Source organism: Periophthalmus magnuspinnatus, chromosome 12 (assembly GCF_009829125.3).
Source record: "Periophthalmus magnuspinnatus isolate fPerMag1 chromosome 12, fPerMag1.2.pri, whole genome shotgun sequence".
In the NCBI taxonomy this organism is placed as follows: domain Eukaryota; kingdom Metazoa; phylum Chordata; class Actinopteri; order Gobiiformes; family Gobiidae; genus Periophthalmus; species Periophthalmus magnuspinnatus.
This window is the reverse complement of record NC_047137.1, coordinates 10,489,550-10,516,214: the sequence shown is the minus strand read 5'-3', so window position 1 is coordinate 10,516,214 and position 26,665 is coordinate 10,489,550. Positions and strand designations below refer to the sequence as shown.

The 26,665-nt window shown below is 38.8% G+C and overlaps 1 protein-coding gene across 6 annotated transcripts in view; it reads right to left on the bottom strand.

The window, feature by feature from the left end:
- Nucleotides 1-26,665, bottom strand: part of rxraa (retinoid X receptor, alpha a) — a 221,505-nt gene that overhangs the window by 18,286 nt on the left and 176,554 nt on the right. For 4 of the 6 annotated variants that reach the window (XM_033976212.2, XM_055225681.1, XM_033976216.2 and 1 more), the window contains exons 5-6: nt 24,697-24,876; nt 11,334-11,518 (exon numbers count right to left, since the gene is read on the bottom strand). In XM_033976212.2, the coding sequence (XP_033832103.1) occupies nt 11,334-11,518; nt 24,697-24,876 (365 nt within the window). The remainder of the gene's footprint in view (nt 1-11,333; nt 11,519-24,696; nt 24,877-26,665) is intronic. The other 2 variants (XM_033976215.2, XM_055225682.1) reach the window with 1 other exon arrangement.

Here is a 26,665-nt window from a genome sequence, read left to right as displayed (position 1 = left end):
ATCTCCCTTACTTGGAAGATCGTAAAATTTTATATGGGCCAAGTATTAAAAAGGGTTTGTTAATATCAGATATTTTCTCAAGAGACAGTAAACTTTGTTGTTTTCTGGGCTACCTGTTGGAAGCAGCGGGCACCCATAATGTATTTTTGTGCATATTTTAGTTATAACTCTCGTCTCACAACCCGGGTTTGACTGTTCTCCCTGTGTCTGGGTGGGTTTCCATCGGGCACTCGGTTTCCCACACCAACCCAAACCATGCACCACAAGCAGTAGTGGAACGTAACAAAGTAAAAGTAGTAAAAGTATACATGTATCTGTACTTAAGTAGATTTTAAAGTGGATCCATTTTACTTTTGCTTTACTACATTTGGGAGCACGTATCAATTCAAAATTCAGGGCAAATCTGTATCAGAAGCACTACATTTGAAGCTTCATTAGATCTCAAAATCTGCTTTTACTTTTTACTGTTTATGTACATTTTTAAACGAGTACTAACCACAGGTAAAATTGTCCAGCTAAGGTAGTCCTGCTGACCAAGACTAGCCCCTGACCGGTTGCTCCAGTGGCATTGAAAGAAGGGTCAAGTGCAAAGGACACATTTCGAGGACAATAAAATGTGTTTTTAAGTTGTTGTACTCCATGGTCTAAGCCAGAGTAACAAAAACCTGCACACTGCCTGAAATAACCACTAAAATATGCATGTTATCTTTTACACAGTTTTTAAACCCCCAGCCTGCCTCTCCCAGGACACCAAACAAGCATGGAGTGATACATCTCTCCCTTCCACACTGCTTTTGCTACACTGTCCCAAAACAAATCATTGCATTTTTATCAGCGTCTGTCCCTCCGTTCCCAATACTACCACGGCCGGAACATGAGCACCTACACTGCGGAACGCCGGGCTTGCACACTGTTCCATCAAATTTTCATCACTCCTGAACAGGAGCCCAAAGACTTTCAATCCTTCAATTTTTCATTATGCCGAAGCCAGACTGTAGTAGCGTGACAACAGTGAAGGAAGCCGCTATGGAAATGGACTGTCCCACTTTTAAAAGCAGGAGGAGAGAAGCGCTGTGTACAGTACTGCACAGGAGGGATGAGTCATGGAGATTATAGTCGTCAAAAGGAAGTCTCGGGAATGGTTTGATATAAAGATGTAGAAAATAGTATCGAAATAAATGCCTTAAAATTAGTAAGAGGTTTTTGAAATTGGCAGCATCGGACGAGCCAATTGGATGGAAATGTATAAATAGTTTGCTTTGGTTAAATTGAGAATTAAATGTGGTGGACCAGATTTTTACTGCTGATTTTTCCTGAAAAACAGCTCATTTTAAACAGTTTGCATTGGTCCAAATTTTTTCCTCATACCTCATTACCTTATACATTATGAACATCCTAATTATTCGCCATGATGAGTTTCTAAGTGCTTTTCACAACTCTCAGAGACCAGAGTGCAGTTTTACCATCACGTTAAAGCATTAAATGTAACAACAACTAGCATGCTAACACACTCTTCCTGATTATCATATGATAAAATGCTTCATAATTAAGCAGACAGTACACAGTACAGCTGCTTAAACAATATATCTGTACTTGGGAAAGACTAATTTTGCTCAAATCTATGGAAAAATGAACACATAGTTACATGACTCAGTGGTAGGGCAGCAGCACATATGCAAGGTAACTTTTATGAATTGTGAGTTTGCCAAATATCTGTATGCCAAATATCTTTACTCTAGCTATTTCCTGTTTGACAGCCACATATAATTTGGGATGTAGTACAAGACTCAGGACATTTTGTATGCATGGATGCAACAAACAAACAAAAAACAAACAAACAAACAAACAAAAAATCTGTTGTATTGCACTTCCATTTCCCTATTACACTTCCTTACTACTACATGTTTATTTCCATATACGACAATTACCATTTTTAAGTTGGGTATTTTAGGTTTGGTGTGCAAAATGAGACACATTCAAGTTAAGAATATAATATAGAATTTTTTTCTCTTGTCTTGTCTTATATTTTTTTACACCACCATTAAGTCAAATATGCCAAAGGATTTTTTTTTTTTTTTTTCCAATTGCAATTTAAAAGTAAAATTTTATGACCCAACTGGCTAGTATTGGTTGAAAAAAAACAAAAACAAAACCTGAACAAAACAGAAAAATACAATAGAATCAGCCTGAAATAAAAAAAACTCACAAAGTCTAACCAACTTAAAACCATAAAACTACAAAAATGAGATTCCAATTTAAATTCTATCCAGCGACATTCCCATTCCCTTGCCGTGTTGTACCAGAAAATTACACACACACACACATTTCCCTCCCCCTCCTCCCTCTCAGTCTGTGCCCACATTACTCGTGCCTGTTTAACTCCTGTTCTAGGTCACCATGAGATAAGCAGGGCCGGTGAGCCTGAGACATGGGGCAGCCGCGGTGGTCCCATTCAGTCTGAGCACTCATGACCCGGGCCCTATGCTTCCATCAGGGCACGGGGCAGTGGAGCTGAAAGGACTCACAGCGGGGGGGAGCAGGGGGGGGTCTTGGTTTCTTGGTATGGTGGGATAGTACATGTGGTAAATCTTTGTCATACTTTTACATCAGTTAAATGGTTTGTGGGGGGAAAAAGCACAAAAATACAGGAAGTAGTCAGATGTCATAAACACCAAAAATTCCATCCAAAATGTAGGAATAATTTTCAATCAAGGAACAATTTTTTCTTCCAGTCTTAACCTTGAGCTATCATCTATTTGAATAAGTCAAATCAGAACTATTGTGTAATTTAATGTAGATGTTTTGGCCCTTGTTTACATTATGGTTGCTAGGTAAAAGTTACGGAATTGGTGGTTTTCATTGAATGTGATGATGTCATACTCCCAGATGGGGGCAACAGCCACGATTAAACCCACGATTAGCCACGATTAGATACAGCTGCATTTTAACAATATTCATTTTAGCTGCGCCCTGTCTGTATTAAATATTATTTCCCTATAGAATGTTATGATGTCATCTGAAACCACCTACGTATGTCATATCTGCTGCCCATGTCAAACCAGGAAGTAATATTATAAACTTTATCAAAATTAAAAACTACAAACAACTAGGCAACATTTTTACTTTAATAAAGTGCACTGCAAAACTCTGCTCTGGTCCCTGAGGGTTGGGGAAACCACTTATAAACTCATCATGGTGAATCATTAGGATATTCAGATGTTCATAGGGTAAGTGAAGAATAATTTTGGACCTGCAGCATCACAGTCAACCTCCAGGGGGAGCCAGGCAAACACAAGAGGAAACCCTCTTCTAAGCCTCATTCTCACTCGCCACCCTGTTGTTTTGGTTGGTGATAAAATGGTGCATTCCCTCGAAGTATTTCCTCTGGAGGATCTTGAGGTATTTCTTCTGGAAGGTCTTCTAGCCAAATTTGATGCAACATTTGGTGTAGCATCTCAGAGGTCTATAGCTAGCTCCTTTGCGATCTCCTTAGCCAGCCTCTTGAATGCTCTCCACGGATGCAGGAAAAACACACAATTTCACACACAATCCTACAGTCCCATACTGTGTCCTTTTAAATGCACATAGTTGGTTAAAATCCCATATAATGTTAAAAACTGAGCTTAAAAACCAAAACGTTTCAGAAACTGCTCAGTGGGTCAGCCAGGTAGCCACAAGAACAGCCAATCACTCTGTTGCCATGGAATGAAAGACACAGTAAAAATCTGGTGCAGCATCCTTAAGCTTAAAACCAGTTCCTTTGAGTATTTGCACGCTTGATAACTTCATGGTAACCACCACTTTGTCGTATCAAAGTACATGGGGCACTTTGATATGACAAAGCATTAATGTGTCTGAGCTGCTCCCATGGTTTCCTGTCTGCTCCTCCTAACTCACCCCAATGCAGTGTCCGTGCGTTCATCTCCACCATTTCTATCTTTCCCACCAAAAATAGCCCCTCCATGTTCCCACATTACCCCTCGCTCCTCTTCTAAGCTCTCGATCACAGCTTCACAGGACACAGCTCTTGTCCTTCACATTTTCTAGAGATTAATTATTGGTTCAGTTTTGGTTAACTCTGGATTAGCGCTGGTTTAGTCTTGGTTTAGACCTGGTTTTGTCCTAGTTTAGACCTAGTTTAGGCGAAGATTAGACCTGGTTTAATCCTCGTTTTGACTGGGTTATCTGAGGTGTAATCCTAGTTCAGTGGTTATCCTGAGTCTAATCTGGTTTTGGTCACTTTTAGACCCGGTTTAATTCTCATTAGACTTGGTAATTTGAGCCTTAGTCCCACTTTAACGATAAACTCGGATCAAGTCTTGGTTACTTACTTTTGATTGTCCCTGTAATCAACCATCAGTCACATTTACTATAAAACTTTTCTGATGGGCGGTCTGCTGCTTACTTGTTTCCATGGAGATGCGTGCGCTTTGCCTGGAATATTCCACTTTATGACATAAAACTTGTGTATCTATAGGAAGATGTCACCTGTCCAAGTTACAGGTCAGATCTGTGGAGAGGCAAACCCACAAAATATCAAGTGATACTTTGCAGCTGATGTCATCAAAATTCCCTGCGGGGGTGAATCTAACTAAAGAGGCACTGCTCTGTCTGAAACTCTGCTAATCAAGCTAGAATTTAATCTGAGCTTCATCTTCGCACAATTTAGACTTTACTTAGTTGGAAGTAGAACAGGTGAGCGGATTTTGTACAGTTACACTAATATTATTTGAGAGGGACTTGGTTATTAGGCTGTGTTTGCTGATATGTGCATTGGGTCACCATGGTAGCTGCGTAACACCCACCCCACACCCACCCAGAGTGATGTCACTGCACAGTATCAGTAAGTTAACGTTATATCATAAAACATCCAGGCAAAACAACACAATTTCCATAGAGACGAGCAGGTGGTCGACCCTACACCAGTAAAAGTTGTGCAACTCCTCATTTAGCGACAGATTTAGCGTCGTATTCTAGTCCTAGTCTTAGACCTGATTTTGCACTGGCTCTTTTAATCCATTTCCTCCCATGACACCCCCTCCCTCTCTCTGTCTCTTCCTCCCTTTCACGGGACAGGCAGCTCCTCTCGCTCGGATACAGAGCTGAATGCTTACGGGGCCGCGATGCTTTCAGGGAACAGGCTGCGTGTTGGATAATTCATGCTCCGGCGCGCCCCCGTGGCCAGCTGATACTGATGGAGAGATGAAGAGGAGGAGAGAGAAGGGGGGGACTTCAACAGCGAACCAGGGTCTTTACACCAAAAGCTCCATTCGGGTCCAGAGGGAAGAGGAGAGGGTGAAAGAGGGAGAGAGGAGGAGAGGACAGCTCAAGTCTAACCGGATAAAAGTGTTATAAAGTACAGGAGTGGATTGGGGGGAAAAAGTACTGTAGGTGGATGAGTTTGTTATGCTAGACACTTCTGCAGTACGGGTAGAAATGTAGTTGGGAAAGTTGGTGACTTTATTAGCAAGAGAGTGACTAAACCAGGATTAAACCAAGGCTAATACAGTACAAAATTAAAGGCGCTGTACCTCATTTTTACTGTCTTAAAAATGTGAAAAACAGAACTAGTTCATTTTAAACAGTTTGCAGTGGTCCAGATGTATTCCGCACATGCCTTACTAATTCAAAGCATCCTAATTATTCACATCGATGAGTTTATAAGCTTTTCGCAACATTCCGAGAGAGGTAAAGCTAACAACAACTAGCATGCTAATGAATCTTAAATATCGGGCAATAAAATGCTTTCTTAGTAGCTGCAGACAGGACACAGCAGACTTATTTTGACTTTAAGAGCTGCTTATACAATAAATCTGTACCAAGGTAAGACAGAGCAGAGCCTTTAAAACTAGGACTAGACTTGAATTATAATCTAAACACACCAGGACGCATTAAAGGTGCACTAGGTAACTATTGCTTTGCCTGTAATGTTCCACAGTATATCATTACACTTATCTAGCTCTATGGAGATAAGCACCAGGCATTTATTTTAGCTGTAAAACTGACACAGGCAAAGTATTAACATCTCCATGGAGACTAGGGTCAGACCCCCATCCAGAAAAGTTACATAGTCTAGCTGTAGTTATTTATTCTTTTAAAGTTTGTATGACAACTTTATTTCTACAGTCCAGTATGAGAAGTTGCATTAGTAATTAGTAATATTTCCATAATTAAAGGTACAATACTACATAAAATTGACTCTTATGAGCGTTAAGCCATGTTATAATGCTGTTACCTCATCAAAAACATACCTGGAATTGTGTTTTAATTCATTCACACGTGTTTGCGTAACCCTTTATTCTGTCTGTCTACATCTCCAGAGCTCAAAATGCTCTGTTCCACCTTGTGATGTCATGACACAGTAGTTTTCAAGCCGACAGCTGTTTTTTTTGTGTTTTTTTTTTACCTTTAGTTCAGTAGAGATTGGCAATTCCAGGGCTAAAATGATCCAAATGATTCTAGTGAGGGTGAGTTTAAAAACACAGTGGAGCACTTCCTGTATTACCACATGACATCACAAAGTGGAATAGAGTGTTTGAGAAAAGAGCCTAAATATGCACGGTTTAATATGGGCCCTTTAAACAATATACTCACATCTACAGTTATTGCTTACATGTCTCCCTTTGACAGCATAGAAGGAAACATTTATTTATTTGTTTTATTTTATTTTTTTTCTGAAGATAGCCCAATAGACTTTTATGAGTAAAGTAATCACAGAAATACGCAGACCATACCATGTGAAGTTATGGCATTACTCAGGGGCCATATGCACAGGCCTCTCCACATCTGGGACGCATTAGGACTCATTATGGAGACAATGGTGGGAAGGCTCCAGAAATAGTTTAGAAAGCACAATATAAATGTCATGTCAACCGCCATTAATCTGAAATGCATCTATCTGTATAAAGTTTTAACTGCTAAGGGGAGCTCGGGATAGCCTCTACATGAGAACGTCTGGTATGTTCTGTCAAATAAAGTTGTTTTTTTTTTTTTAAATACTGACTTTGGTGGTTAAAGGAACTGTACGTAGCATCTAACCTGGATTGCCAAGTGTCTAAACCTGCAGATCGAGGACGTATACAAGTTTTTCTCATTCTCAATACATGCAAAAGTGAGTAGAGTAGCCAAAATTGTACACAAGTAAGAGTAACATTGCTTCCAAATAATACTACACAAGTAAAAGTATGAAGGAGTGGTCTAAGAAATGACTCAAGTAGGAGTTGAAAAGTATTTGGGAAATGTACTACTCAAGTAAGGGTAATTGTCAGGACATCTGTAACATCTGATTTTAATTTGAAGTTAATGGAATTTGAAGGAGAAAACATTAAATAAGTCTGGTATTTTCAAAGGATTGACACAAAAATTTGACAAATCATATCTGAAGGAGTGATGCAAGAAACACAAATGTTCAAATCACTTAATACTGTCAACTTAAAGATTTTGTCACTTCTAGTCACTTAAGTAAATGTAACTAAGTAAGTGTAATTGAGTACAAAAAGACCTAAATCTAACATAAATACACGAGATAACCAATGTTTTTGTAATTAATCAGCATTTGTTAGTAAAAGCTATGTTTGATTTGGAAATCATTGGTGAAACACACTGGTCAAGTTTGTGACTTTTAAAATAAAAGTCTTACACACTGCTGCTCATCCGCTGCCTTATATCTGTCTGATGGGGTTAAATACATTGAAACTAACACACCTATTTGGGTGTTAGCTTCAGTGCACAAGTGGCTGCTCTTGTGGCAGACTGGTTCGCACACTGAGCAGTTTGTAAACTTTTAAAATGTCTATCTTACATTTTAGCTTAATGTTTTGTGATTTCAACTAAGAAATGCAGCTTAAACAGTTCAAAGGACAGAAGTTAAGGACTATTGGATTGTGTGATTTGAGCAGCTTGTTCATTCTTTATCCATTGTGACCCTGCATGGTAACTAACTAGCTCTGAAATAGTAGCAACCTTTTACAACAATTCAACTTTTGCAACACAATGCACTTTTGTCCTGAGGGATGCTACACCCCTCCGACTGTCCTGACACTGAATCTGATGACCCTAACCTGTTTAAGCTACACTGAGACTTTTGTTTGAGCTTGTCAAATATTATTGTATTTTACTGCTCAATGTGCTTAAATTACTCCTCAGGGAAAAATAAAGCGATACTGATTGATTAATTCCTTTAATACGAGCTGCCGTATCCACTGACCCACAGTCGACCCATGTTTTCCCCCTCCAACCAATTATATAACAAACATGTTTTAACAATCGGTAGAGTTACATCTATACACATTTCACCTTCTGTATTTGTATGGTTCTCTGTGCATTAACTAGACGAGAATAACTTCAGGTCCCGTAAAGATTGCTTTGAAATAATTCTCTCAATCAGTGTGCATCACTTTTCTCCTTCAAAAACACTCCAATTTCCCTAAATTCACATTCAATGAACCAGGTCTAAATTATGGATCTTTTTGCTGAGTACTTCTAGGCCCGTAATAGCAGACAGCACTACAGAAAGGCCGTATACTTAAGTTAAAATAGCTTGTTTTCCCATGTTCTCCCTGCACGATTAGTCACTATGTATAATCTTGTCTGCTAGCATGACGCACACGCCGTTGTTATGTTGCCATGGAAACACGCTACTCAATAAACCTTGGGCATCCATTTAGCAGGATGTTCAAGAGATGTCCAGTTAGGCCTCGGTAGTTGGATTTCATTCACTTGACGCTATTATTGGATCGCAGAAAACTGCAAAAATGCTGAATTAAAACACAAGTTTTGTTAGTTTAGAGGTTTGTTTTTCTTAAAGATTATTTAACATAACAAGTATTTTGGATGAGTTTCAAGATAATAGAGCCTGTCTCCCTTGTGATGTCATTGCTTTACCTGTAATGTTACACAGTATGGCACCTACTTATACTTATTTCTATATACACACGCTATTGATGCCACAAGTTACCAAGTTACAGGTCAGCTCTGTAACACTCGCAGGCAAGAAACGCTACATAGTGCACCCTTAAAGTCCCAGTTTGTAGTTAGATTGGTAGACCTGGCCCTGTTGTATTCTCACATATCACCACTAGATGCTATCTACATTACTGCGGTCTGCGCTCTCGGCTCTCTCTTCTTCTGTCAGGCCCAAGCTGGCACACTCTCAGACAGATCTCATCTAGTGGTGTAATGAGAGAATACAACTTTCCTGATCTGAATGATTTGGCATGGTAACTGTCCTCCGTTGTTATAGCAACAACACAATTCGAATCAAACTACTATATCTCTGGAATGGGGAAAGATCCTCACAAAACCGGTGATGAGAAAGCCAATCTATTATAAGTAATTGATTCATTTCTAAACTTGGTCACCTCCATTGAACAGCAGTGCCCCTTTAACAACATATAAATGGATTGTACCAGCAGAGAGCAGCAGGTGCTTATTTGAACAGAAATACTTTTGCAATAACGTGGAGAAAAAATGGGTACAATTTGTTCGTGATGACTGATGCACTTCAAGATCTGGCTTTGCGGAGAGCATTAAATCCGGTAGAAAGTGTGCTATGGAGAAGAGTGAGTGGACATTGTGTACTGAACAATGCATGGCAAAGTGAGTCTCGCATCGGTGAAAAATTACAACTACAATGGTGGGAATGTGGCAGGGATAGCTTGGAAGTGAAATCATATGTTGTGCATCTGAAAAGCATTCATCTTTATTATATTAGTGAAAGGTTTATGGTTCTCCTCATGTTTTGTACAATAGCCTTGGCAAACAAGTCCATAGGCGGAAGATGTAGCCATAGCAACGATGAAAAACACAACTTTGTCCCTATCGCCTACAACAGCATGAGACCAATTTGCCTCTCAGCAAAGTGAAAGCATTACTAATGCAATTTCTCTCTTTCTCCTCCTCCTCCTCCTCCTATAGAATATTCCACAGTATGGCATTAAACATTCTGCATTTAATCAATTGCAAGTGTAAATCTAAGCAATACCTTAAAAATCCTGCACTGTGATTGTGAACTATGTCGCCTCTCCACAGATCTAACCTCGTGGCTCCATTTGCATGTCTCCTAGTGTGAAGATAAGCTTAATACTATACTGTGGAACCCTAACCCTACCAAGCAAAGCAATAATATCGCCATAGAGACAAGCAGGCAGCTGACACCCACCAGAGAAGTTACATAATGCACCTTTAATGTCTTTCTGACCGTTATTGTCACACTGTCAATCGCGCAAGGGCACTCTAGGCTTGTGTACCAGAATGACACCCACGTGGAAGTGGCGCTTCATCTACTTCCGGAGTTGACGGAGTTAAGAAGCGACACCGAGGATGAAGAATTCAATGGATTTAGTGATTTGGAGTGAGATCGGGAGTAAACTTGTTAGCTTGTTTTTTATGCTTTAGTTATCTGATTAATTGTCGATACCTTACATTAACATACCAGACATGTATTCAGTTCGTTGTCTAGGCTTCATGTAGCTGAATAAATAAATGTGTTATGTTAGTGTGCTATACTGCTATTCAGCCTGCTGTTGTCTATTTTATCTTCAATGTCTGCAAGAACATTAAAGATAAAATGTCTGTTCTTGCAATCGAATTTTGTAAAATAAATGTACCCAAAAATGCGACTTAGAGTCCAGTGCAACTTATATTTGTTTTTTTCTTAATTATTGTGCATTTTTTCGCTGGTGCGGCTTATACTCCAGAGCGACGTATAGTATGGAAAATACAGTAGTTTTAAGTGTTTGTCCACTGATCTGAAGGTTAGTGGTTCGAATCCCGCTCTCGACATAAACGTCATTGGTTGAGCAGTCAGACCCCCTGACCCATAGGTTGGTGGAATGATTCCAGCTCTCACAGATGAATAATGCCATTGTGTCCTTGGGCAAGACACTTAACCTATTTCACCCTCAGTGTCTGTGTACACTGGTGTATGAATGTTTGTGTGTGTGTTCCTTGATGTAAAGCGCTTTGAGTGCGTTGAAGGTGGAAAAGCGCTATATAAAATGTAACCAAATTTACCATTGTTGTCTGTTAAAAATACTTTGAACTATATGACTAATATGGCAGGTTTGTAGTCCAAATCCCTAATAAATAATGATAGGGCTCAACATTTGTGGATCTTAAGTTTGGCTATTTCTTTCAAACACAATAAATCTCCCATAGACTTACACAGGCCCCTGCCCACCATCTGAAATTATAAGGCCATCGAATTCTACAACGTGAACGCAACCTATTCTCCTATTGCGGTGCACAAGAATCCAATAACATGGCAGCGCTAAAATTGCTCATGAATCCTCTTAAAGCAAAGCATTGGTTAAAAATTAAATGGATAAACTTACCGAGTTGGATGGCATGCCCAGGTTGGTCTCGATGTAGGTCTCAGTCTTGGGTTCCACAGCCTGCTCTGCCTCCAGTATCTTCTCCACGGGCATGTCCTCGTTGGCACAGCCGCTCGACTCCACCTCGCTCTCCGCCTTCTCTTTGGCTCTCTGGCGCTCCTCCTGGACAGCTGCATGTAACAACACTGGTTCCGGTCACTACTGCTGTTTGCTAGTCACGTCATTGCATCAAGACATCACAATAGTAGCAAAGAGTTAGTGGTGCTTATGTTTGTGGTCGAAAATTGTTTGGTGTGTATACAGAAGTGGACTGAAAGAGTGTGATATCATCCATAATTTTCGACTTCACCCATAAGAAGTCAATTAAGGCTAGCTAAATTACGAGCGGAGTTCCATAGACAGACAAAAAGTCAATCAGGAGCAAGTTTTTTGAAAGTATTCGCCCCTTCCTGGAAACATTTTTAGTTTAGCAAGGCGCATAGCAACGCTGTCAATCAAACCTGTTGCTAACGCTAACAGGAACAGACCTCGGGGAAAGAAGGCACCTGATTTGTCTGTAATTAAGGTTCATATCTTAATTTACAGACATAATAGTTAAATAAAAACACCAGGATTATGTAGAGCGAGTTAATATGAATATTTTAAAATCAAAATAACGAGTCTGACTGCACCATTTTTCAATAGAAATTCAATTGGAGTTGAAGTTGGAGTTGGAGTTCTCACTTCCTATTTGGAAAACAGCGGCAAGCGTGTTAGCTACGTCCATTTATATATACAGTCTATGCTATATATTAGAGTTATGTTTCATCCAAAGCCATTCACTAGAAAGTCAATTACTAGCGCTATGGTCAAAATTACATACTGCTTTCTGCTTTTTTATTTTTTATTTATTTATTTTTTTTATAACATTCTAAGGAACATACAAGGGTTGTATTTTATCTTTTTCATGCTGGTTTTATTAATCCTGTTTAGGAGATTGTTTTTTTTGCTAAGATAATAATGCCATTGCAATTTTACCCAGATTGTTACATCATAGATTACAGACCTACAAGTTTCCTTTGGGGTTTTTAAGTCTATAAACCGTGATTTCTTAGTGTTTTTGCACATAATGCATATTAACTAGCCTCCTCACACACCTCCTCCTCTGCATCTCAGACTAAACTCAGACAGAGCCGTCCAATCAGGTTTGTTTATTTCACCGCCGTGTTGAAAAAATGGGAGCTCATTGGTCGTCTATGTCGTTTATGATTTCGAAAGTGTTTTTCTAAGTTCTAAAACACGACATGAAGTATTTCTGCTGCATCATATTCAGTTCCATAACGTATCGCACTATGAATCCTTCGTGACTACGCCAGAACTGCTGCTGTCCTTGGATACTACACCTCTCTAAACTTCCCTTAGCAAAGTTCCCATCGCTTTTCTCAACCCAAAGAAACATATTGCACTTGTTTATTCCTCGTTCACAGCTAGCCAGAGCCTGTTTTGACGTTCCTTGCATGAGTCTGCATCAATATTTCAGTGTAAACAAGAGAAGGTGGTGACAAGAGCCTTCTCAGTGAATGTAAATGAACAGTGGAGCCATGTATACGGTATGGTACGGCGTATCGAAGAAGAGACTAATAAAGAGAGTAATATCTTGAGACGCGTAAACAGCAAACATTCAGTGACCTTCGACATGCGTTACAGAACTTGCGTAGCTATAGAATCTCGGAGTCCTTCACACTTAGTTATGTGGCTTAGTTTCTACAGTCATCGATTTGTATATAAGCGTGAGATCTGACACAACTGACAAGATGAGCAGTGGGGGAACGTAGTAAACTAATGCACTTAAGAACACATTTTAGGGATCTAAAAGTAAATTTTGGTGGATACTTTTTTCCTTTTATTTCACTATGTTTGAAAGCATGTATCTGTACTTTCTACTCTGCTAGATTTTTGAAATACACTGAAAAGTAAGTATTTTTTATTATAGTTTGACACCTGCGGAAAAGGCTGAGTGGTTTGTTTTTAACATGTTCAAAAATCTTCAAATAAAAATTTATAGAAAAAAAACAAAACAGATTGATTTAATTGTTTCTGTTCTGTAACAAAATTTGGCACAAATCTTTGTCAGAATCACTACATTTAAAGCCTTATAAGCCCAAAAGACAAATTATGCGTGGAATGTGTTGACTTTTTATTCTTTAAGTACATTTTTGTGTACTTTTACTTAACAAGTAGATTTTTTCATGTGATACTTTTACTTCCACCACTTTAGAATGAAACAAGATGAGATTTTTTTTTTTTTTTTTTTTACATAACTATGCGTTTCAGTGCCCTTACAATTTTTAGATTTATTTCATATTTTTTTTCTGTCATTTTAAAACTGCTACTTGGAACTATGGCTTCTCAAGTGATGTACTCTCCAGCGTTAAAGAGCGGGTATTACACTTCTTTGAGTAACAAGTTCTATATAGTGTTTTGAAAATGCTATATTTGAAAATTTATATTTATTATTAATTTAAATTAATTTATTATTAATTTAAATTTATATATTTGAAAATGTTTTGAAAATGCTATATTTGCTGAAAATTTGCTTCACTTTTGTTTTTAACTCTGTGTCACCCCTCCCTTTGCTCTCTGTTCTAAGCCAGTCCCCTTTCAGAGTGCTATCACAACATAATCAGCACGCATTATAAAACTACTGCACATCTCATCAGGTTTGTGAAGTTGTAGACTATATTTTGTATTCCGCTTTTGTATATTTATAGAGACTTGTCGTGTGGGAGCATGGGTGACGCAGGCTTGTGAGCTAAGTATTGGACAGAAGCTTACCGCTAACCGTAAAGAGGGATAGAATAGGGCCCAGGAGAAATTGCTATAACTTTTCAGACATGTTTTTGATGAAGAAGCAATATTATAACATGGTAGAAAGCTCTAAATAGTCAGGTTTTGCATAATACCTCCTCATTAACCATTTTTAGTTCAAACCAAAGGTAAACACCTGGACCAAAAACCTCAAGAGATCATTTTCCATGTGTGCACAATCTTGTGGCAATATAATCTTGTGAGATCTTGTGGCTCAAGATCGTATCCCATCCCAGTAATGATTTGCTATGTGAAAAGTTTATGGAGGAAAGCGGTCCTAAAATACACTTGAAGAAGGAAGTCGAATCATACTTTTCAACCAGGAACTAATGTAACTAACTGTTTTCTAGGGTACATGATACATGAAAGTTAAAAAGCAACAAGGATATAAAGAAAGTTGTCCCTATAAACTTCACAAAAAGAGTAAACTGAAGCAACCAGGAAGTAATGTATCCCAGCCTGCAGCCTGCTTTCCTTTCCTTTCCTTACTCTGCCTAGTACTTTAAATACTCGTAACTGTAGTTTGCAAAGTGGATAAATGCAGACAGAAGATCCATTTACTTTGATAAAACCAAACACGTAAAGGTGAACTACGTGACTTTTTGATAGATGGCCGACTGCCTGCTGGAATCCCTGAAGATGTTATTGCTTTGCCTGAAAGGTTCCACAGTATGGCATTGAAGTTATATATCACCATGGACACAAACAAGCATGTGAAAGCACCAGGTCAAGTTACTGGTCAGATCTGTGTTGTGGTGAACCCCGCTCACACTGACAATGAACGTTTTTAAGTATTTCTTTAGCAATAAAAACACTTGTAGCTAAATAAATGCTGGATAAGTATGTTTAATGCCATACTGTGCAACATTCCACATTGCGCCAGAACGTCTCCATGGAACAAAACAGGTAGCGGGGCCTCGATCAGAAAAGTTACATAGTGCAAGTTTAAGCTGTTCAGAAGTATTTTATGTTTGGTGACTTTTTGTAATAACTACATAATTTACAGCCTTAAAAAGAACAATTAGTTTATTAAGATTAATTCAGAGTTACTAATTAAAACGTTAGAAGGGCATTAAATGTACACAAATTGGATTCTTGTGAGCTTTAAGTCATGTTATAATGTTGTTACCTTGTCAAAAACATACCCAGAGAGGCATTTTGTTTCATTCACACGTTTGACTAACCTTTTATTATTAGTCTGTCTAAGTCTCCAAAGCACAAAATGCTCTGTTTCACCTTATGATGTCATCAAAGCAGAGTTTTCAAGTTAACGGCTAAATTTTACCCTTAAGTTCAGTAGATAAGGGCAATTCCAGAGCTGAAAATATTCCAAATGGTTCTAGTGAAAAGGTATAGAGTTTAAAAACACAGTGGAGCACTTCCTGTATTACCACATGACATCACAAGGTGGAACAGAGTGTTTTCTGGTTAAGAGAAGAACACAACTTACAGTAAATATGCAGGGTTTGTGAAACGTGTGAATGAAACAAAACAAAAGCCATTATAACATAGATTTGAAAATAGTGTAATCATTATGAATTTATGAATTATGAATGCTTTATTAGGCTAATTAAAATGTAGTAGTTATATTTATGTGTCCCCAGTGTTCCGCTGTGCTTTTCTGCCTGTCTTAAAACCACATCAACACACTTTACCTCAATAACACCATTGTATGAATAGGTCTGTTCCATACAAAAAAGTACACCCGTTTCATTCTGCCCTGTGATTGGCTGTTGGCGCAGACACAGGAAATGGCTTGTGTGCTGAGCAGACACTGTAAAAACCGCACCTCCCCACCCGTCTTTTCAACTTTTCAAAATCCTGCAAAACGATATAACTTTCCCCCAATCCATCCACCGCCACCCCCCCCCCCCCCCCCCCCCCCCAAAAAAAAAATCACTACTCTCACACATCTCTTTTAAAACTTTCAACCCTGCGAAAATTTATTACAAGTCTTGCAATATTAGCCCCGCACATACGGTACACACCTGGACATTTGCCACGTTTTTATGTACATGCTAGCCCAATCCGTCGCGCACTTCCAGGATAATGTTTCCTCACTCCTGGTTGCTATTCCTATTTCCGAGAGGCCATGCTTATGTTTTAGGGGGGGAGAAAGGAAAGCGCTTGCCTGGATTTCGGAGGGGTGGGTCGGGTAGAGCGTTGGGTAGGTTATGTTTTAGGGGGGGGGGTGTCTGCCGGTGGAGGTCATCCCAAGGTTAGAATACTTGTGTCGGAGTCAGCGAGAGGTGAGCCGGGCTGAAACCATGTTAGCTTATCCCTCCTCCTCCTCCTCCCTTCTCTCCTCTCCTCTACCTCCTATCCCCTCTCCTTTCTTTCCTTACCGAGAGCATAAATTCATTTAATCCTGTTTTTCTGCGGTTTCGCTCAGCCTTTTCGGACCCTTGTTCTGGATGGGAGCCGTGCATGGGGCCTGGGGGTGTATAGGTATAGGAAGGGGAGGGATGGGGGGCGTGGGGAAAGCTTAAGCTAGCTAGGCAGTAAATGATAATATCCTTGAAAGGAGTAAAGTAGTGTAGAATGGTATAAATAAAAGCGGGCAAGGGAGGTGGGGGTGGAGGAGGGGGGCAGGGGCCGTGCGGAGGTCAGTTCAGATCGGGGAGGATGTAAGAATAGGAGGAAGATTAGATCCGTGTAGCGTTTGTTCCGACCGTAAACAATTGGTTTACACCTGGCTGCCATCTTGGTTTTGTGTGATTATTTAGAGACGAGCTGCAATAGATCTAGATTCTATAATGTAGTTTGTGTCTATGAAGTGCGTCGGATATGGCAAAAAGAAAGGACAAACATATTTATTATATAGTGATAAAAAACATAAAATCCATTGAACACATTTTCATTCATAACATTGCACTTTAAGACCTTTAAATGGCCAACGTTAGTAATTTTGTACAACTCCTCTGTAATTAAAAGAGCAGTATACTGATGGTAATGCAGCACTGATTGAGTCTTAATTACAAAATCCTTGCTCATGATTGCCAAGTTTATGGAATAATTTGGAGCATGGCCTGTCCATATACTGAGGATGAGAAAAACTTGGATGTGTCCTCTCTACAGTATCTGCAAGTTAAGGTACTGCCAACCCAGTAGCTTTGAGATTGGAGATTGGAGATTTAGATTGGACACACTTTCCTGCAAAGCAATTAGAGTTGTCAAAAGTATGATCTTGAGCTGAATCAGAATACTTCTTCCGTATAAATGCGACTAAACCGTGCTTATCTGGTTAAGTAGGAATCCAGTTACTTTCAATGGACAATTTGGGAAAAGTTTTGCAGCTAAAATATGATATAAAGTAGTTGGTTTTGTGTGAAATGTTCAATGTTTATGTGCAACAACAAGTCAACACTGCACCGATTCTCTGGGAAACTTCAAAAACAGCTCTGTAGTCTGTATAGAACTTATTTGCTGCCAAGACCGGCATCCCCATACAAAATAATACAACCAAAACTTTCTGAAAAAGGTGAATAAAACCACATAGACTAGTATACGCCCACGGATCACTATGGAAACTAGCTGGACGGCTGAAAATCACATCATCGAAATAGAGTTTTTTGTAGTTTAAAAAAAAATTGTGGTATCAGAATCAGTATCGAGTATAGAGTCTATTCCTTAGCACTGACTTGGGAGACCTTGTTTGTTTTCCATATGAATCCTTTCCTTTTCCCTGTTTCCCCGTGCACACTTCCTCCATATGTTACTGTCGCCCTGATGGTGTGCAGCACAGACTGATTCATTGGACGTGTGAAGGGCTACTTAACAGGCAGCCAGGAGCGCGCTAATATTTGTAACACCCTCGGAAGTGTCAGAATTCTCACCTCACTGCTTCTTTTTACGGCAATTTTCCGCTCGCTAATCCCAGCTCCCGGGAACATGTAATCTATCAGTCCGATTCTACTGACAAGACACGGGTTTGGAAAGCCCATTATGAAGTTGAGGAGCAGGGTGTGATATTAAGGTATATTCAGTTGCATTATGATCTGGGTATTAGAGCTGTCACGATAATTTACGTTCAATATTTAAGTTGGAACAATATTTATTTGGGGTAAGTATTCATCGTAGGTACTTTTTCTTTGCACCACTTTGGCTATATGATAAGATTTAAGCCTTAAACGTAAAACTTCTATGACTCATTACTGATTAAAACTAAGTGATAAAGTTTTATTCTGCTGGATTGTCAAAAGTATCAAAAATCAAATACTAATCAATGCTAAAACTAGTATCGAAACTAGATGCTTATTTGAGCTGGTATCGATATTCAAAAAGTCACATTCACGGGACAGAAATGAACCTTTCCTGAATAAAATATATTAGAATGATCTTGAATATATTGCAGCTCAGTTTTTGTGGTTTAAATCTGCTCTTCGTATCGTTTATCGTCTATATTTACTTCAGAAATATATCGAACTTCAATATATATTATCATGACAGGGCTACAGGTTATGCTGACGTTCACTACAATTAGATAAAGTCATGTTTCTTAACAAATAGAAAAAATAAAAATTCCACCATATTAAGCGGTTTGAGGACATTTTTGTTTCATGTGAATACGGTGAAATAAATGCATTTGCTCAACTTTTATTGCCTTTACTAAACGAGAATTAAATAACCAAGAAAATGTTTTTATATTTAGAATTTGTGTGTAAAAACTGTCATTTCAGAAATTCATCCTCTACTTCTATTTTGAAATAGGCAGAATGCCCAGCAGAGGGTAGCAGAGTGCAGTTCCACATTATATTTAGCATTTTGTATGATGCAGTTTTCTCATCACCTTTAGAATTATATGAGGCTCAAGATTCAGTGTTTTATTGTTATTCTCATGATAAAAAGCTGCATGAAAAGTGCTGCTTGACCATAAACTCCATAAATAACAAATGTGTGAACAATGAGATGTATAACCACACTTTTAGCATATCTGCGTTTACTTGGCCTTTTCCACGTGAAACAAAACCTGGCTGGTGCTTTCTGATTGGTCAGTTTTGTATTGTATTGTAGGAGGAGATAGAAACAGAAGGTGGAGATAGTTGAAACAAAGTATTTTAAGCTCAGAGAGAGAGAGATTGAACAGGCTACAGTTTTTTTGGTTTTGCTAATACCTTCAATTTAAAAAAGCTGCACATTTCTCATGTAACGTCGTAAAATCACTACAGCCATATTAAAGGTGCATTGTGTAACTTTGCTGGTTGGTCCGTCACCTGCTTGTCTCATTGAAGATATTATTGCTTTGCCAGGAATGTTCCATAGTACGGCGTTACACGTATCCATTTCTGTGAGGACAAGTCAAGTCTGTGGAGAGGCGAGCCCATTTACAGTAAGAATGCATGTTTTTCAAGGAATTTCTGAGCAGTAAAAACGTCTGTAATAGAATGAGTGTGAGATGGATAAGGTAACTGTCATAATATGGATCATTCAAGACAAAGAGGTAGAATCTATGGAGACAAGAGTAAAAGCAGAAAGAGCATTTTACTTATTTTACTAAGTGCGTCGTTAGCATGCTATTGTTCGTCAGCTTTACCATCAGTTTAAAATTAAGTTCTGTTTTGAACATTTTAAAGCAGACCTATTATGCAAAATTGACTTTTCAAAGCTTTTAACCATGTTGTAGTTATTTCTCCTTCTCATTTACCCGCTCCAAGTTGTATTTGGAGTGATTTGTGCATGTTTTCAGCAATCTTTAATCGCTTATTTTCAAGATGCCATATTGCGATCAAACCCTGTTTTCACCGCGACCGACATACACCCACTGCTCTGTACTTACTTTATTTTCCAATTTTATTTTCTTAGTCAGTGATATGAGTAGGATTTGGCTGTGTTGTTTAGTCATTTTGGTACAAATGACAAAAAATTAAAAAAAAACCTTGTTCAGTTATCCATAGGAGGGGCCAACTACACTACAGCTACACAGCTCTTTGTTGTGATAACGTTTATAGTGACGTCAGCTCCCATTGGACACTGCATTTTTCTAACATGGAAGTCAGCACACTTCTTTCTTTTATTAAGTTGTTTTAGACGAATATTGAGAATTAAAAGGTACAAATTATAACACAATGATCCACTGGTGTCATAGATTGTAACTATATAGCAGACACAAGCACAATAGGTCTGCTTTAAGACTGGAAATAAAAATCAGGTGCAGCTCCTTTAACCATAAACCAAATCAAAACATCCGCAATTTGAATGTAGCTATTACGTCTTCCACTGCTTTCTCACCTGTGCACCATTTATGTTTTATGAGAATCATCACTTTATAATGTTGTGGCTTCATTCGAACACGTCCTGCTGTCTTGAATGCTGCAGAAACTGTGCCCAAACAAGTACAAAAGTGTGATTTCTTCCCCTCTGCTCAAGCGCCCGAGGCTGGAGCTGTTTTTTAGCCCTTCAAATAGTGAGCATTCCTCTGTCTGTATGCTATGGACGCTAGCCAGTTTTCATAAAGGTGTTTTCGTCTGCTCAGTACAATTGGGCAAGATTTGAGTGTTCTGTTCCTAACATTCAAAAGCACAGGGGCTGTATTGGTTTTTGATAAATAATAATAGGGGGATTATTCTCAAAAAGTACATGCATTACTTTATAGAAATTGTGTTGCTATGGTGACTCCATGCTGTAAGCTGTGCATGTGGAAATAATAGGGGAGAATGATTATGTAGAATATTTGAGGAATCGTACAGGCTCAAGCTGCAGACTTCACTACAGCTGAAATTTCATCTGCTAAAAGGTGTATATCTGTTGTGTCATGTTGATGATAGCAGTGCTGCTAATTAGCTATTTTCAACAAGCTTCATTTCCCACGGCTATCAGCAGAGGGCGACACTGAGAAAGTGTGCAAGTAACCCTCAAAAAGTTTTCAAAGTATACATTCCAAAATTTCTGAGCTAATTATTTTGCTTTGCTTATTTTGCCATTCACATATTAAATGTTTTATTTGATATAATTTGTGTGGCCATCAAAGTGCATTTCCCAGCCCAATAATCAAGTATCAAGAACTAGCTTAAATGCTAGCTTTACGGGTAATGAAACAGATTTTTGCAGTCTTAAAAATGTGAAGAAAAAAAGAAAAAGTTTATAAACGCGTTTCACAATTTTCAGGTAATGCTAACCACAACTAGCATGCTAATGTGCACTACATAATTATCGGACAATAAAACATTTTTGCTCAAATAGACCTAGATGGGGAAAAAATTGATACAGGGCATTTAATTCTCATTTATTTATTTATTTTTTATTAAATTTAAATAAAATATTGCTTTTTGTTGAGTGTTAATATGTAGAAGTGCTTTATCCATCTTTATAACAAACCATTTTAATAGTAATGTTTTCTTTTCATATACATAGATATACATATACAGTACCTGAATTTACTTTTTTCATTAAAATTGTAAATTGTGATAAGAGGCAGGTTTTTTTGTTTGTTTTTTACTAACAAACAAAACACTAGATGAATGGGTTGTCTCTAAGAGAAAGAAGACGCAAGTAAAATAAATCTTTGTAATTTAAGTCACATTTTGATCCTACTGAAAAACTCACACAAAATGCACTTTTTTCCTCCCAAAGCAGTAGTGCGCTCCTCTCTGAACATGCTAGCAGCAGGACGCCTGGTCCGCCCCTCTCCCTCCTCTCTAATTTGAGGAATGCCGTCCACATTTCGACTGCAAGTAATTACAATCCATAATCTAATTTGGGCACTTTGATTAAATTTCCAAACGCCACTCAGGCAAAGTAAACAGACTAAACAAGAGCTCAATTGTGCACTCAGCCGCCCTTCCTATACAGCAGGAGTCGTCATAGTAGCAGGAGTAAGAATAGTAGTGATGGTAATACTAAATGTAGACCTATAAGTACTCATGGTCATCGTGTCATTTGTACCACTGTCTAGCAACAACAGCAGTAGTAGTAGAAATCATAAAAACAGTAGTAGGTGGGGAGCCTTAGTAGTAGTAGTAGTAGTGGTCATAGCAGTAATAATGGGTGTAATACTAATATTAAAAATATACAAGTAGTCAAACATAGTGTCATTCACCACTATCTAGCAACAAGAGCAGGAGTAGTAGTAGTAGAAACTGAAGAAATAGTAGTAGGTCAGTAGCAGTAGTAGTAGTAGTAGTAGTAGTAGTAGTAGTAGGCAACAAGACAACCATAGTGTCATTCATGCCATTGTTTAGCAATAGCAGCAGTGGTAGTAGAAGTAGTAGTAGTAATTGTAGTAGAGAAGTGAACCGGTAGTAGTCATCTGTAAACACTATCACTGCTGATGTTAGTAGTAGTAGTAGTAATAGTAATAGTACTAATAATAGTATTAGAATTACTAGTAATTTTTACTACTACGGATTGGCATTAATTTCAATTCAATCATCTGTACCTCTAACTGCAGTAGTAGTGGTCGTAATAACATTTTCAGTAGAAGTAGTAACAGACAGTAATAGTTGTGGTAGTAATTATTTGTACCACTGACTAGCATTAGCATTGGTAGTTGTCATAATAGTACTTGCAGCAGCAGTAGTAGTAGTAAAAGTAATCATCAACTGACTAGCGTTAATAGTACAAACACACCACAGACTAGCATTAGCATTAGTAATTGTTGCAGTATCACTTACAGAAGTAGCAGCAGTCATCTACTTACTAGCATTAGTCATACAAGTAGTTGGATTGGAAGTAGATGTAGTAGTAGTCATGTGTCCCATTGACTGTATTTGTAGTCTAGTAGCATTTGCAGTAGATTGAAGCAGTAACAGTAGTAGTAATCATCTCTACCAATTAGGATTAGTAGTTATCTTAATAGCAATTGCAGCAGTATCAATATTAGTAGAAGTAGTAGTAGTAGTAGTAGTAATAGTCATCTACTACTACAAGCAGTTTTATTGAAATTGTAGAAGTAGTACTGGTCATCCGTAGCACTGACTGTAGTTGTAGTGGTCCTAGTAGCAGTTGCAGCAAAAGCAGTAGAAGTAATAGTAGCAGTAGTAATAGTATTAGTTGTAGTAGTAATAGAATCAACAACTAGTCAGAAATGTGGAAACTGTCATATTTGAATTCTTTGAGTGTATTTCCCTGGAGTCTGCCTAATCACACAGTCCCCCTGCGTTTCCCAGATGGAGAAATGAAACGCACCCCCCGGGCATGTACAGCTCAACGCGCTCCCCAATACTTCACAAAGTGCTGCCACAAAGTACTGCCACAAGTCCAAATGCAGTGTGCCAATACAATACAGTCCACACCAGAGGAGGAGACATTATTATGGAGGGCTGGGGGTGGGGGGTTTGGTACTTCCTCTGTATAATTTGACACAGACGGAAAGAGAGAGGGGAGGAGGAGCGGGGGAGCGGGGGGAGAGGTAGTTTGACTGAGATTTTTGGAAAGTGAGGCAGTAAAAGTAGCATAATCCTGCCATAATGTAACACCTTGGGCTGTTAAAATTAATTGTGTTTTTGTACGGCTGTTATTGTCATTATTCTATACAGACGCATGTGTATAGATGTATAGTAGTACCAGTACTACTAGACGTAGCAGTAAGAAGGAATAGTATAGTAGTAGGCTTAGCAATGGTAACAATACGTACCGCTGACAAGTAGTAGTAGTAGTAGTAGTAGTTGTCATGGTGGAAATACTAGCACTATTAGCAGCAGCAGTAGTAGAAGTACTAGTTGTGGTAGCATAAGTTACATTGGTGGTAAGAGTAGCTGTGTTAGTAGTAGTAGTGGTAGACAGACTTACTTTTACAATACTACTTGAGCTTCCCAAAGTACTTTTTTACTACTTACTACTTTAGTACTTTTACTAAAGTTCTCTTTCTTGATTAAGTTTTTTGGCTGTTCTACCCTCTGTTGCAAACTAGTGGTTCAGCTAGGCTTATTATTTAATTAATTGATTGATTGATTAATTAATTTATGTTTTATTTATTTTGTATTTATTTATTTACAATTTTATTTTTATTAATTGTTTTATTTTTTTTATTTAATTGTTTATTTTTTATAGTTATTTATTTTTTATTTATTATTTATTTACTTTTTTAATGAATTAATTAATGTATTTATTTTTTCAGATAAAAGTACATTCACACCTCTCCTGGATTGGTACTGATTTGAGCCCTGTTTAGTCCTGACTTAGACCTGGTCTGGTCCTGTTTCAGTCCTGTCCTAGTCGTAGTGTAGTCCCAGTTTTGGTCTGTGTAATCCCTCAGTCTTCCAGGTCTGATCCACAGTAAAAGCCAAAAGTAAAATCTGTCAACTGGACAAAAAGTTGTAGAGTGAAGACGTTTCGCTGCTCATCCAAGCAGCTTCTTCAGTTCTGGTCAGATTACTGGTGGACACTGCCTTATATATAGTTAGCTCCTCCCTTTTTACTCCCAATTGGTGTTCGTACAAGTAACTATCAATGCTTTTGCGAAGTCAGATTACCTTGCGACCAAACACAAACTAAAGTATAAAGTTTAAAAAGTATAGTTGTTAGTATAGACTTGCATGTAGCAGTTAAGGTGCTGTGTCCTGTACGGTATGCGCTGTACCTTCTCTCTTCATGCCCATAGCCAGACACTTTTGGTAGCGGCAGTACTGGCAGCGGTTCCTCTGGCGCTTGTCGATCACACAGTCCTTGTTGTCTCGGCACGTGTAGGTCAGGTCTTTCCTTACAGTGCGTTTGAAGAAGCCTTTGCAGCCCTCGCAGCTGTACACGCCGTAGTGTTTACCTGCATCAATGAGAGATCAGCAAAGGTTATGGTCCATTCTGGTTTTTAAAAAAAAGCAATAACATGGACATTTCAAAGAGAATATATTTTGATTTCCCCAATTTATTACATGTTTTCATCAGCGAAACAGGTAGTAGATTTCAGAAGTTAATCAGGGTTGGGCCTTGTTAGTACTAGGAAGGGAGACCGCTGGGAATATCAGGTGCCACAGTGGGGCGCCAGTGGGAAAAACTACTGTTGTGTCCTTAGGCAAGGCGCTTCACCCACATTGTCTAGTATGAACATGAGTGTTGTGATGACTATTTAGAATCTGTCTCCTCTGAGTGTGAGCAGAAGCAAGGACTCATCCAACAGTGGCGTTAAATGTACTTTGTAGTTTTCCAGAATGTGTACATATGGTGTTCAAAACTAGTTCAAAAAGCCTATGCACAATATAGGGCATTTGAAAATATTGTTGAGTGTTTGATTGACAGTATGTGGTGACAGCAGCAGAGGAATATTTCTCATTTTTTTGTCTATTGTTCTTTGCATCTGTGTTTAGACGTGTCATTCTGAGTAGTAATCCTAAGGGAAAATCATTTGTTTACCTTGTTTGAATGACAGCGACACGTGTGCAGTGCGTTAAGTGTTCGCTGTCTTGCCCAATGACACAAAAACAGAGAATTTAATGTACTACTGCATAATTAGATCATTGTAAACGGGTGGAGCAGACCCTATGAGCTGCTTTTAGAATATGACTGTGCTTTTCACAACTTTCAGAGGCCAGAGTGGAGTTTTGGAGTCACGGTAATGGTAACAACTAGCATGCTAACAGCGCACCTTCTTGTTCGATGCGTGCTGTCTACACTTATTCAGACCCTAAGAGCTGCTTTTCGAACGTGAGTGTGCTTTTCACAACTTTCAGAGGCCAGAGTGGAGTTTTGGAGTCACGGTAATGGTAACAACTAGCATGCTAACAGCGCACTTCCTTGTTCGATGCGTGTTGTGTACACGTTTTCAGACCCCAACAGCTGCTTTTACAATGCAGTTGACTTCATTAGCCCTTTTAAAACACATCTCTAAGTTTTCTCCCTAATTAAAAAATAAGATATAGCTAACTTATCACTTAACCAATACCTTAGGCTAACAGCGTACCCAACGTAAACACCTTGAATAACCGCACATGTGATTGCTCGTTGTGTCTGGGCTTGACAAGGTTAATCTAAGGTCCCGGGCCCCTTCCCTGGAGCCTCTGACTGGGGCACCCTGCACTCTGTATCACGATGTGCCTTGCGTATCTTCGCCAACAGCTCCTCTTTGTTAATTATGACGGGCGGAGGATAGCATTAGCATGTGTGCATATCTTTGCTGTAGGACCACCGTGTCAGGCTGGTAGCTCGCTTATAATAAATGAAGCATGACTAGCTATTAAGCATTGTTCGGAGTTTGGCCCCGAGGTGCTGTGTAGCGTTGATGACGTAGATGCAAAGCTAAAACTGTCCAGTAAATTAGCTACCCAGCGTCAACCCGCAGCGGACACGTTTTGCATGGTATTTGAGGTGTACATGTTAACAGTAGGTTGTTTGTTGGTTCTGTGGAAAAGTAGTGGTGCCCCGGGTAAGAGTGTAACAGTTAAGGGCCTGGTTTTACATGGCTGGATTTCTGTGGATAATGTGGTTAGGATAAGGACCAAAACGTGATCTGAGAGAGTGTGGTATAAGTATGGGTTATTTTAGGACAAGGCTGGGATGGTTGAAAGTGGATAAAATGTGTAACAGAAATGGCTTGTTTGTATAAATTGCATTCATGT